Genomic DNA, 13,707 nt, shown 5'->3' on the forward strand with positions numbered 1-13,707 from the left:
TCAACTTTTAAGACAGCAGCTCCCCCTGCTGACACACATTCAGAAAGCAAAGGCAACAGTCCACATCAATGGCTGAAAGTGTTAATAGAAACTGCTTGTTTCAAGTGTTCAAAGTAAACAATCATTCATTTTAAACTTTTAAATTCTGTTTTTAAAGGTGCCAAATAAATAAAGTTTTGTTTATTATAATTATTATTATAATGCTGTAGTGACAGAGCTGGCCTTGACTGATTTGGGGACCTTGGCAAGATTTAGCAGGTGCCCCTTGCATCTTAGACATCATACAACAAACATGTTCATACACTCATAAACCGCATTCCATCACTGCAGAGACTGTCCCCTTGTGCTCCTGAAAAACATCCAGTGGTGTCATGTTTAGAATTGTTGGAAGGCCATCGTCCATTGTCAAATATATCCACTGTGGTCACCAGCTTGGCAGCCTTGTCGCCTGCAACTTCACCCTCCCCTCAGCTTCCTGATATAAAAAGTCAGCCAATAAACATGTAGTATGAGCTTGATATGACATGTTTGATTGTCAATGTCAATGTCATTTTGAACATAAAGGTTTGCCGAAAAACGTCAACTGCTAACATTTTATTCTGGCGACTAGGCTGTTTAAAAGGTAAAAAAAAAAAAAAAAAAAACACCCAAAAAACATGGTCAGTAACAACTGAAGTAACTGGAGACTTGATTTAAAACCCACTCATCCGCTGCATACGTTTTGGCAAAGTACGTTTCTGCCTAACCACAGATAGGTTAAAACTTTACGTTTTTTAGGTTCAATTTAAACAAACAAATACAAAACAGGGTTTTTAGAGAGCATGGGAATTGCTAGGATAATTTAATGGAACAATGTAATAGCCTGTTCTTATCCACACTCCAGTCCAGAGGTTGGCGGTAATGCACCTAAAAGCTTCTGCCAACCGCCATTAAAAGACGAATAATAATAATAATAATAATAATAATAATGAGAAGAAGAAGGTCATTGTGCGCTAAATCGCTGGCTGGTGTTTGGTAAGCGCCCTGATGAAGAATGCACCTGTGGAGAGGCAGACAGTGAATCATGCTTTGACAGCATGCACCAACTATCACACAGAGAGGATCCTCGTGCAAGCAGAGCTGCCAGAAACTGCAGCGGGAGCACTGCGAAACAACTAAAGCTGTTATAAAATGTCTCCATCGCACTGGGCTGTCTGTAAGGATCTGAGGCATCCTGATAACTTCTGTTAATGACCTGTGGAGGGCAGCAACACGCCTCGGCTGCGTCTAGTCAGCCGGAAACCTAAAAGAAGAAGAAGGAGAAGAAGGAGAAGAAGAAGAAGAAGAAGAGGAAGCAGCAGCAGCAGCAGCAGAAGAAGAAGAAGAAGAAGAAGAAGAAGAACTTTCATTTGGCAGGCGAGATGATGCTGTTAACCATGAAAGGCTTTTACAAGGATTAATCCAGTATTCCGAGGGTGAAAATGATTTCACTGAGCTACATTCTGTTGTGTGGACAGTTCCTGCTCCTACTGACGGTGATTCTGTTACAATGTCTGGAAGGAATTCACTCCCAAAATTCATCGACGACAGAGACTCCTGCTTCTTCTCCCAGCCAGGGAGCTACAGCGCTGTCATTCAGCGAGCAGCCGCCCGAAAATGGGAAATACGAAATACCGATTAATTCTACAGAGCAGTATGAGTACAGACCCCCGTCACCAGTCGTCCTCTGCAGCTACCTGTAAGTAACATGCACAGCAACGTTGGTGTGCCCGAATGATACAGTTAGCATGTTAGCTTATGCTAACGGCTAACAGATCCTGCTGACCTGAACATCAACAGTCCAGTACCCCAAACAGCACTTCTGCAGCAAATTCACCATTTCCTGTATTACTTTCAGCACACGTATAATGAAACAAGGCCGACTTAATGAAGTTTCTTTGACTTTCAGCCGTGTAGAACAGTCAGGAGGTGTTGAGGACCTGACGTTTAACGTCAGTTGAAGGTCTGGAATCGGTCATGAGTTGTTTTCTTTAAGATAGTAATAAACAATAGACTTAAATCTTGTTCTACCTGGAATAGTTGGAGGGACTGCAAAGATGGTTTCAGGTTTTTATAAATGACAGTTGACATGTGTCCTGTACAGTTGCCTCTTGTATGTTATCAGTCATGTTCACAGCAGTGGTATACATGGTAACACTCCTCACTCTGTCTTCTGTTACACATTGAATATCTGACGAAGACCGGAGGAGTTCATCTACTGTCAAGACCCAGTAGATCATGCAGGCAACCATAGCGCCTTTCTGGAGATGGGCCATGGTTGTGTCGGGGTAAGGTGTTTTTTTTTTAATGTTGTTTTTAATGTTGTTAATCACTTGGTACTTGTTTTAATTACTGTTTCTATCTTCAGTGGGGTGGCCAGACCCAAAAAGAGGTGAACCACACACAGGTTATCTGCACTGCACTTGATGCTATAGAGTGTGCCGGACCGAGAGAATTCCTCAGAGGAAATGTACCCTGTATCAAGTAAGAGATATCCATCATTGAGCATGCCATACACTGAGCCCCTCACCCTAACCCTAGTATCCAAGAGGGTGAATACTTTTTAGTGGCACTGTATGCATGGGCAAATATAGAAACAATAAGAAACAATAAAGTACTATATACAATATACAAAAAACAATCAAGTACTATATACAAAAAACAAAAAACAATAAAGTACTATATACAATACACAAAAAATAATAAAGTACTATATACAATATACAAAAAACAATAAAGTACTATATACAATACACAAAAAATAATAAAGTACTATATACAATATACAAAAAACAATCAAGTACTATATACAAAAAACAATAAAGTACTACATACAAAAAAATGCTTAAGTACTTATAAGAAAAGATAAAATAAAATGCTGAGGTATCGAGGAGTAAAGATAAGTGGAACAGAAGGTGCAGTTTTATTTACAGTGATAATAATTTAAAGCACAAAAATGATTTGTGTGTTATGGAGTGAGCGTTGTACAGTCTGATGGCACCAGGTAGGAATGATTTCCTGTGCCGTTCCTTTAAGCAGCGGGGTTGAATGAGTCTGTTGCTGAAGCTGCTCTTAAGCTCGTCCAGAGTTTTGTGGAGGGGGTGAGAGGCATTGTCCATGATTGCCAGCAGTTTTGTCAGCATCCTGTCCTCCACCACCTCCTCCAGGGTGACAAGCTTAGAGTCACCAACAGACTCTGCCTTTTTGATGAGTTTATTCAGTCTGTTGATACCTGCACCCCAGGACACCACAGCGAAGAAGATGGTGCTCGCAACAACAGACTGATAGATCATCTCGAGCATCCAGTTGCAGACATTAAAGGACCTCATGTAAAGAACTCATTTTTAAAACTCATCTGAAAATTCAAACATGCAGGGACCAAATCAGCTTTGGAGCGGACAATTACATGACATTTTGTCAAGAGCAATTCCTGAAGGGGACACCAAATGTAGTGCTGAAAGAAAAAAGTGTCACCCAGTCAGCTAAGAAATACTACATTGCTACTGCAAACAGTGCCAGTTGTGTCTACATTGCAAACCATATTTACATATTTATCTTGAATCCATGTTCAACATTGCCTGCTTCAGTGTTGACATTTACCAGATGCTTGTTATAATCATTGAGCTGAAATATTCGGGTAAGCACAAAGGTCCTCCTTTATATGCGTATTGCTTTACTCATGAGTGTGTGAAAGGTCTGGATATGAAGCATCAGTAGCGAAAAAAATACAACTTTAGTTTCTAAAGTTATAAGAACGCGTCCTCTCTCTTTCGCTTATATGCTTTTACTTGCAGGTGTGTTAATTGACCTGTACCTCTATGAAGCGTCCGTAGCGCAAAATAATATCGACTAACTGTAAGATAAAATGCAGCCCTCTCCACTCCTCTCTTCCCCTCTCCCCCTTCTCCTCCTCCTCTCCTCTACTCTCCTCTCCTTCTCTCATGAAAAAAATAAAAATTCAGAGGCGGCGGTCACATTTCAGCAGCGGGGTTTGTGCCGCTGCTAGATGCTTATCGGGGGGAAACGCTGCAGTCTAGCTATTAGTTTTTGAGACACAGACAAACAAAGAAACGGAAACACAGGCAATTGCACAACCTTTGCACCTTGGTGGTAATAATATTGTCATAGTCTTGGAATATCTAAGCATCTATACCCTGGTCTTAGTGATGGTTTAGCCTAGATATATTACTGTCTCAGATGGGATTTCAACAAAGAGAAACCAGTCCTGATTAGGTGTGATCCCTGTCTGTCACACCTGCTGTGAATCATATGAAATGTTCTGGGAGATCAATTCTAGATGAACATGAGGGTCACTTGATATGACAAGAACTTAGGGCTGATTGTTTTATTATATGAAATTAGAGCTGTGAAAAAGAGTTAATTGATCAGTTAGTCAGTCAACACAAAAATTAAAGGAACAGTTCACAGAAAAATGAAAATTCAGCCACCATTTTGTCAGATTGTGTCAGCATTACCAGCCCCAATGCCGATGGAAAGTCGGTGAAGTTTAATCGTCCGCAAAATATTTTTGGAGCTTTGCAGTGAAACAGTTTTGCAGCATTCTACTTAACAACTGAAGTAGATGGGGACTAGTTTCCTTTAATTAGCATCTATTGTGCTAATTAATTAATCAAGAAGTTAGGTTTTAAACAAGAAATGCTCCCAAATTTTTATCATACTGTTTTATGATAATTTTATTATTTGTCCTTTTTTCCCCATTATTTCCTTGGATGTTTTTTGTATGCACCATCTAATAGTAGGAGACATGGGTTTGGGTAAATCATGACACAGACTTTTGAAAATGGGATGATGCATCTCAAGTGGTTCATACTGTAAACAATTTATGTGTGCTATAAGTTTAGTTGAATGGACTGAAATACATGGAAATTTGGTGAAGACTGTGCAGAGATTGAATACAGCATATGTAGATTAGACTGAGACATGAGTACTGAGGCTCATGCAGACACACTTAAAAATTTAACAAAAAAGAGGAATTATTGACCTAGGTCTGTTGTATACATCCTCTGACCTGTCTAATGTAGTTACATTGTCACTTGACATGGTCCAAAAAAGGGTAACTCTATTCCTTCCTCCGTGCTGCTGAAAACAGCGGCGATAGAGAGGGCGGGGGTGCAAAGGGAGATGTGGCCGACACTGACCTGTTTTGGTCTAACATGCTGTTGCTGAACTGTTTGGCGTGTAGGACCTTTTAAGACTGAGCCAGTTAACTCAGATGAAAATCTTTGGCATCAGGACGTCACCACTAGAGGGCAATGTTTCCAAATGTATAGAACCAAAGCTTTTTATTTGCCATGTTCTGCTTGTTTCACTCAACATTCATCGGCACATGAGGTTAATCTCTGTAGTAACTGCACAGCGATCAGAGACATGCAGCCTCACAGCAGCACCTGTACAAAGACACCGCTGTAATCTCGTACTTGAATAAATGCATCCTTTGGGAGACTGATAATATTCAGTTTCTGTTCAGACTGTGTCCACCCCCAGTGTTTTACACAACAGGTGTTGCTCTTAAAGGAACAGATCAGAACTTTAGCCACAACTTATTTTTTAAATCTTTTGGTTTGATCCACCATTATCATATTAGTATTTCCATTATTTGCACAGAAATATTGACATAATTATTTTTTAACCTATAAAAGTTTACACTGGATATCTGCAGGTTCAGAAATTATGCAGATGATTGAGGTTCAAGGCATTAAATGGTGTTCAAGTTAAATATTCATGATTTATTTTATTTGCACAATTGTTAATAGTTAATTCCAGCTGTGTTTCCAACTGTGTCAATGTACCTGTTCTTTGTTGTTTTTGCACAGATACTCCGGACACTACTTCATCACCACGCTGCTGTACTCCTTCTTCCTGGGTTGTTTCGGGGTCGATCGTTTCTGCCTGGGCCACACTGGCACAGCTGTCGGGAAGCTGCTCACCCTGGGCGGCCTGGGAATCTGGTGGTTTGTGGACTTGATCCTGCTCATCACTGGCGGCCTGATGCCCAGTGACTACAGCAACTGGTGCACCTACTACTGAGACTGACAACAGAGTGTTACTAAGAACTCTGGCCTGTTCTCAGCCAGATATTATTAGTTAAATATTGAGAACTCCGGGGGAATGACCTCAGCCTGTCATGGATATGAATCTGTGGCCTGTTCTAAGAGGATTCACAGCTCCAGAGTCCAGGGACCTCCTGAGGACTCTCAGGGCTCCCGAGAAAAATGAGAACTAATTTGTTATTATTCTATTCAAATTCACTTAAGATTTCAATAAGGACTATTGTAGCAACAGTGATGACATGCTACTTAGTACTAGATTATCAACTAAGGTCACTTTTTACATCTGTAGTTCAATTTGTATGGTCGGGACCAAGGAAAAATGTTCTGGTCTGCTTCATGTTGACACTGACCTGGACACCTGACAGAGTTGGACACTAGAACGACACACCTCTGTTTTGTAACAGTTGTATTGGGGGAATCACTGCACTGATATGGTGGCATGTTTATGTGTTACCATGGTTATCAAATGATTAGCAGAAAAACATGATTGCTGGTAAGATTGCATCCTCGACAGCTGACAAACAGTAGATGGGTCAAATAGTAGTCTAACGCTTGTACTCATGTTTGAATCACATACCTACCATCCTAAGATACATCGGTTGTGCTCTTTGGCTTTCACATCACAAACAGACCTAAACAGACAGACCCTCCTAACCCTCTTGCTCTTGGAATTGGACTCTAGAGTGATTAATTTGTTGTATGAAAGCAATCAAACCCTCCACATGATCTTGTGATAGTGTATTTGTTTTTAGCAGGAAAGAAAACATGCTACGAGACACACTTATTTTGCCCCTTTCTACTTGTTTGTCACTGTATATAATATTTACAGTCCGGTGTCATTCTGTACCAGTAATAATCATCAGTTATGTCTTTATGAACCCCTAATGACTCCAGAGAGCGCTCAGTAAAGTTCAGCATGACTGACTTCCCCATGTAAAAATCAACAAACAAACAAAAAGGTCAAACATTTGTTGGTTCCAGCTTTTTTAAATGTGAGGATTTTATGATTTTTTTGTTGTTTTTTTCACTTTGGGCTGTAAAAATTGTTAATAATTGCTCATGGAAATAATATTTTGTTGCAGTGGTGGTGTGAAGCCAGAGTGACATGAACCAGAATTTATTTATTTTTTTCATTCAGACCAAATCGTCTGAACTGCAGGTGTGAAAGTGACCGGAAATCCTTTAGAACATGTTCTTGAAGTGAAGCACATCACTTTGGGAATTAGCCCTCATATGATACAGCCTAGTTGACAGTCACTGCTCACATACATATTTCTAACAAGAATCCTCCGTTCCAGTTACTAATTCTGAGTGATTTTAAAAATATTCTACAATTTCCTGAGTGCAGCATCAGACACAGAGATATCATCATAGTTTTCCTTCTTCAAATTCCCCAAAAACTCAGCTTTGAACCTTCACTGGCTTCTTCTGCTGGAGGTGGTCTGACATCTCTATTTTCTTTGCTGTTTGAATGTCTTCTGACTGTTCTTGGATTTATTAACATTATAGTGTCAAGCAAGTAGGAACACAAAACTCAAGATGGTGATTCTTGTTAACAAGTTGAAAATGAAATGGTTTCCAGTATTGACTCAAGGAAAGTTTGGAGATGGGGAAAGCAGTAATTTCCTTAACCTCAAAAATCTGCATCCATGCTGTGTTGAAGCATTTTTCTGCTCTGCATTCAAGTGTGGAGTCTTACCCTGCTCAGATGTCTTGAACTAAAACAAATGTTCATCTTCATTGGCTTTCCACAGCTATGCTCAGGTCTCACATTAAATATTTAAATCTTCATCTTCCACTTTGTTAAATTTCTCATCTCTACCTGAACTGAAGGTGTATATGCTCTTAACTTATAGAGCAGGTTTGATTACATAAGGATCCATAAAATCCTTTAAGGTCATAAAAAGTTGAGGAAGACATGATGGTCAATATGTCGACTCTTCTCATGCAGCAGCAGCAATATATGTTCAGCTGGGTAAACATCTTTTGAAGGGGGAAGCATTAAGACACTGTATTACATATAGCAAATGTTCATATAATTCACAATATGGCAAGTTATATGGTAATATATGCTATATACTATTTATTTATGTTCTTGTGTGTTGAGTCCTTCCTCAGTCCAATGTTGAGTTTACAATGATTCCCTTTTAAATAAAATTAAAAAAAACTCAAAAGGAAATACAGACTTTCCCCTGTTTTGATGGTTAAGGAATCCAAAGTGTCTCATGCTGAGTTGATCACTGTTCACAGTTGTAAGGACTCAATAAAAAGAATCTGGTACAGTGTGTTTCTTGCTTTGCTTGATGCAGCGCAAGGTAGAATATCAATGAATGAGATATTTGTCTCACAACTAAATGAGCCGCGCTTCGTAAGTAAAAACAAGTGAAGTTGCACATTGAAAGTGTGGAAAACAAGTGTGCCCAAAATGTCGAACGACGGGCCAGTTACGAGGCAGAAAGATAGGAAAGACGCCGCCGCAGGTGACTCTGGAATGTCAGACACTGTGCTGCAGGAGCTGAAGACGCTGAACAATAAAATGGACGGGATGAAAGACATGTTTGAGAAACAATTAAACTCCAAGATGGACAGTCTGCGTAAATCGATGGAAAAGCTGATTACAGAAAACAGACTGTCTGAAAGCCGAACTCGCTCTGAAAACCAAAGAAATTCAAAACTATTTGGATCTGGAGCTCGGCCATGTAGTGGCGAGAATTGAATTAAAGGTCGAATTCGGCTCTGTGCAGGATAAAGTGGATGTGCTGCGCAAGAAACAGAGGCTGAAAAGTGTTGACACATTCAGGAGAGTTTTCATTCGATCAGCCAAGGCTCACTCCGAAAGACTGGTGGAGCTGAACTTCAGAACTTTATTGGATGAAATACCCTCCGGCCGACAGTTTTACATCACCGGGAACGGGAGAGTGAGAAGACGTCCTGCAGCTGCAGCTGTGGATGACAACCGAAGCGTGGAGGAGAATCGGAGGGCTGATAATTGAGGATCATCAGCTCAGCCCGTAAGTTATGACCAATTCGTCCTTGTGCACTGGAACATAAATGGCTGGACGGATATGAACTATGAACCCAGACTCCTGATGCTACTGAACTTTAAGCCGGACTTTATTTCCCTTAACGAAACGCATTTAACCGGACTAAATGTGATTAATATAGATGGATATACTTGGTTTGGTTATAATAGGAAAACTCACATTAAAGCCCCTAAAGGGTCGGGGGGTGTGGGTATTTTGGTTAAAAATGATGTCTTCAGTTCTTATAATGTCAGTGTAATGGATAAATCAATAGATGGTAGGCTACGATTGGTTTACAGGTTAAACATCTGGTGTCAAAGTACTGTTTTATAATCTTTTCTTGTTATTTTCCTCCGGAGGGTTCAGTATGGGTCGATGCACATGGACTGTAGGCCTATAATCACCTGTTGGTCCAGATGTATAATCTGGTAGACACTGATGCCGTGTATGTCTGTGGGGATTTGAACAGTGGAATAGGGCATTTGGAAGACTTTATTAGTGAGATTGATATGCCTGTCCCACCCAGAGTCAGTTTGGATAATGCTGTAAATAAACAGGGTGATATGTTGATAGAATTTCTGAAGGACTCCAAATGCTGTATTTTAAACTGACGGATACCTGGAAAAGATAACTTTACCTCAATATCTATAAAAGGGAGGGCTATTGTTGATTATATAATCACTCCTCATGAGTGTTTAAGCACTTGCACGGAGCTAAACATTTACAGTCCTAATGAGTTAATTGAGAATGGGAGTGTCAGTTGTCTCAACATGCTTGGTGACAGATGCAAAGTACAAGCTATGTTTGCTGAATTCTTAGATAAGCTTACTCAAGTTCAATGTCAAAAAGATGTTGATAAATGGTACGGTGAATTCTGTGAATATATTTGTAATGGTAATAAATGTTTGCAGAAATCCATGCACCATCAAGTCAGGTGGATTCGTTAGGGAAACTTAAACCTTACTGGAATGAACAGTTGAAAGAAATGTGGAAGGAAATGAGGAAGGCCGAGAAAATATTTTTAAAGTGTGATAGTAATGACGTGAGGAAGCAACAATTAAGGAATGAATTTAAGGTTAAACAACAGAATTTTGATAGGAAACTGAGAGCCTGTAAAAGAAAACATGAGAGGGGGCAGGCATTAAAAATAGAGCATTTGCAATCAAATAATCCTCAGTTGTTTTGGAACTTGATAAATAATTTGGGCCCGAAAAGAGTTAAACCCATCCCAATGGAAGTGGTGTTGGAAAATGGATCCTCTCTTTTTTCTGTTGATGGTGTTTTGAAAAAATGGGAAAGAGACTTTTGTTCTTTATTTTCTGGAAGTAACTGCCTATCAGAGTGGGATAATTGTTTTTTTGCAAGGAGAATTGAGGAAAAAAATGTTATGGAGACCAATATGCAGCAAGAATCTTACTCCTCTAATCCCTACCTAAATGCTAGTATTACTCAAGAGGAAGTTAAAAGGGCAATTGACACACTGAAACTAAACAAAGCTACAGGTATTGATAATTTGTCTAATGATTTACTTAAAGTACCCTGTTTATTTCCAATTCTGGATAATCTTTTTTCTATTTGTTTTGAGTATAATGTGGTCCCTTCTGAATGGTATAAATCCATCATTAAACCAATTCCAAAATCCCCAAATAAAGATCCTAGAGTTCCAGGAGAGGAAACCTACTTTCACTTGTTTTATAGATTTTCAGAAAGCATTTGATTGCATTAATCATGAACTTCTTAGTTTCAAATTATTAACAACTGGTATAGATGGCAAATTTTATTATGCCTTGAAAGCTATTTACCAAACACCAGTTGCATGTATGCAGATCAATGACCGTAGAACAGGCTGGTTCTTAACTATATCAGGTGTTAAATGAATAAACTTCAAATGACACCAAAGTTATCTGGGTGAGTAAATGACCATATATGTTGCTAGAAATAAGGTCCAGGTTGTAGAAAACGGTAGTTATCCTTTAAGCAGGGGGACGTGCTGTCGCCAACGCTGTTTGCGATTTATATTAATGATTTGATAATGGAAATTAAGCAAGCAGCGCTTGGTGTAAGACTGGGTGATTTTACAGTCGGCACTCTTGTCTATGCGGATGATTTAGTCCTCCTGGCAGAGACTGAAGACGACCTTCAAAGTCAGCTGAATATAGTTCATGATTGGTGCTATAAATGGAGACTAAAGATAAATGAAGATAAAACTCAGATTATGCACTTCAGGAAGAAGGGTGAACTGCAGACTTACACAATGCGTCAGTTTTAATAACTCCTTGTCCAAATGCTCTACAGTTATAGCTGGTGTGCCCCAGGGGTCTGTCCTGGGCCCTCTGCTGTTTTGTATTTACATGCTTCCTCTGGGTAGAATAATTGCTGAATACGGTATACAGTTCCATTTCTATGCCGATGACACACAACTATACATTCCACTGCAGCCTAATGACCCCTCTCAAATACTGAATCTGGAAACGTGTAAATCAAATCAAGATCTGGATGAGCCACAACTTTCTCATGCTCAATACTACTAAGTCTGATCTGATGGTAATCAAGCCAAATAATTATAAATACTTATCCCAGGGTCTTGGTCTCAATATTGACGGTTGTTTTATCTCTGAAAGCACTCTCATCAGAAACCTCGGTGTTAACTAATTTTATCACTCTCCTCTGGTGTTTTACTATTGTTTTATTTTACTATTGTTTTATTTATTTTATTGTCTGTTATTATTGTTCTTGTTTTTACTGTAAAGTGTATTGAGACCATGTACCATGGTGATTTTGTACTTTAAATAATAAATTGATTGATTGATTGATTGATTGACTAAGTTTAAGTTTTGTTTTGGCTCAATACTCTTGTCATATATTGAGTACTATAAATACCTAGGACTCACTTTAGATGCCCATCTTACCTTTGAAAAAGGAATAAAAGTTCTATCAGACTCTGCAGGCAGAGCACGAGCTGTCCTTAACAAGGTCAAGCTGTGTAGGGATCTTGGGTATAAAACTTATACACAGTTGTATAATTCTTGTGTCTGTCCAATCTTAGACTATAGTGCAGGGGTTTGGGGCTATTGTAATTTAACAAAATGTAATACAGTTCAAAACAGAGCTATGCGCTGCTTCCTTGGTGTACACAAAATGGCCCCCAAACTCACAGTATGTGGCGATATGGGATGGGAACCATGCAAAGTGCAGATTAAGGGTGACATGGTGCGACTATGGGACAGACTCATTAATATGCCTGACAACAGACTTGTCAAACAAATTTTTTTGTGGAACCTTTCAAAAAACTGTCGTTGGACAAGGGAACTTATTAAAATATTTGATGAAGCAGGTCTTCAATATATATATAGAAATAAACTATCTTGTAATGTTAGACAAATTAAGATAATATTATTTGAAAAATATAAACAAAATTGGGCAGAAGAAATTCTGCACAAACCCAAACTAAGAGTGTATAGCTTGATAAAGTTTGTTTACCAACCGGAGCCTTATGTCACCCTTAACCTAACCAGAGCGCAGAGGTCTGTCTGTGCCCAGCTGAGATGTGGTATCTTGCCTCTGGCGGTTGAAACGGGACGTTTCCATTCAATCCCAGAGGAGAATAGAAAGTGTCACCTGTGTGACCTGAGAGAGGTGGAAAATGAAATGCATTTTTTGTTTTACTGTCCTTTTTACCATAAATGTAGACATAAGCGCTTTCTTAAAATAACCGCGGAATGTCCTGATTTGTTTTCTGTGTCTGACCACTGTAGACTAACATACCTGTTTAGTGAAAAAGTGTTTTATTTAGCTCAATATGTGTTGAATGCTTACCAGCAGCGCATGGGTGCGCTTTATGTTTGATTGTGGATTTTGCTTTCTGATGACTGTTGATCCCTGATTAATGTATGTGGTTGATGTTCTTTTGTTTATTGTTCTTTATTTCTTATGGTGTGTCTTGTAAGCCCATGAGGGCTGGGCACCTTTTTGGTGTATGACACCGTGAAAATAAAATACATACATACATACATACATACATACATACTTCAAGATATTACCTTGGGTTATGAGATTGGATTGCCGAGCAATGCAAGTTCCTCCTGTGATGTGTACAGGTATTTTTGGGAGGAATAATATGCATCTACCAGCCACAACACTTGACAGGTGAGGTGAATTACATTGATCATCTTGTTACAATGCAGTGTACTAGTGGGAAAACCTTGTGCCTTACATTTATCTGGATGACACTTGACACAAATGACTCACCCAAACACCATTGCAGATCAAGTGCATCTCATGGCTATGGGAACCCTAAGAGCTCAAGGCGTTGACCTGGCTTCCAAATTCCAGAGATCCCAATCTGTTCAAGCACCTGTGGATGTGCTGGAACACGTGACCTATAGAGGCCCCAATCCGCAAACCAAAGGACCCAAAGAATGTGGTGCTAGACACCCACAGATACCCCCAGAGGTCCTGTATCCATGCATCAGCATGTCAGAGCCAAGTCCAATCCAAGTGTGTGGGGTGTCTACAAATTGGACTTGTTCGATCAGATTGGGATCAGGGGGATTTGGGGGCCAGGTCAGTGCCTGGAGCTCTTTGTCACATTCCTT

General features: G+C 39.5%; 1 protein-coding gene across 1 annotated transcript; it reads left to right on the plus strand.

The window, feature by feature from the left end:
* The first annotated feature begins 1,330 nt into the window (after positions 1-1,330).
* tm2d2 (TM2 domain containing 2) lies at positions 1,331-8,374 on the plus strand. The gene is made up of 4 exons (XM_084359439.1): positions 1,331-1,717; positions 2,219-2,306; positions 2,387-2,502; positions 5,853-8,374. The coding sequence occupies exons 1-4, from the start codon at positions 1,461-1,463 to the stop codon at positions 6,064-6,066; spliced, it is 675 nt and encodes a 224-aa protein (XP_084215565.1). The 5' UTR covers positions 1,331-1,460; the 3' UTR covers positions 6,067-8,374.
* Positions 8,375-13,707: the final 5,333 nt, after the last annotated feature.

The sequence above is a fragment of the Pagrus pagrus genome (genome assembly GCF_965226575.1).
Source record: "Pagrus pagrus genome assembly, chromosome: 8".
NCBI classification, from domain to species: domain Eukaryota; kingdom Metazoa; phylum Chordata; class Actinopteri; order Spariformes; family Sparidae; genus Pagrus; species Pagrus pagrus.

Bases quoted from the DNA above. Each gene is read 5' to 3' on its own strand.
- tm2d2 (XM_084359439.1), top strand. From the start codon at position 1,461: ATGATTTCACTGAGCTACATTCTGTTGTGTGGACAGTTCCTGCTCCTA. The intron at 1,718-2,218 runs GTAAGTAACATG...TATCTGACGAAG, and splicing joins GTCGTCCTCTGCAGCTACCT to ACCGGAGGAGTTCATCTACT. The intron at 2,503-5,852 runs GTAAGAGATATC...GTTTTTGCACAG, and splicing joins GGAAATGTACCCTGTATCAA to ATACTCCGGACACTACTTCA.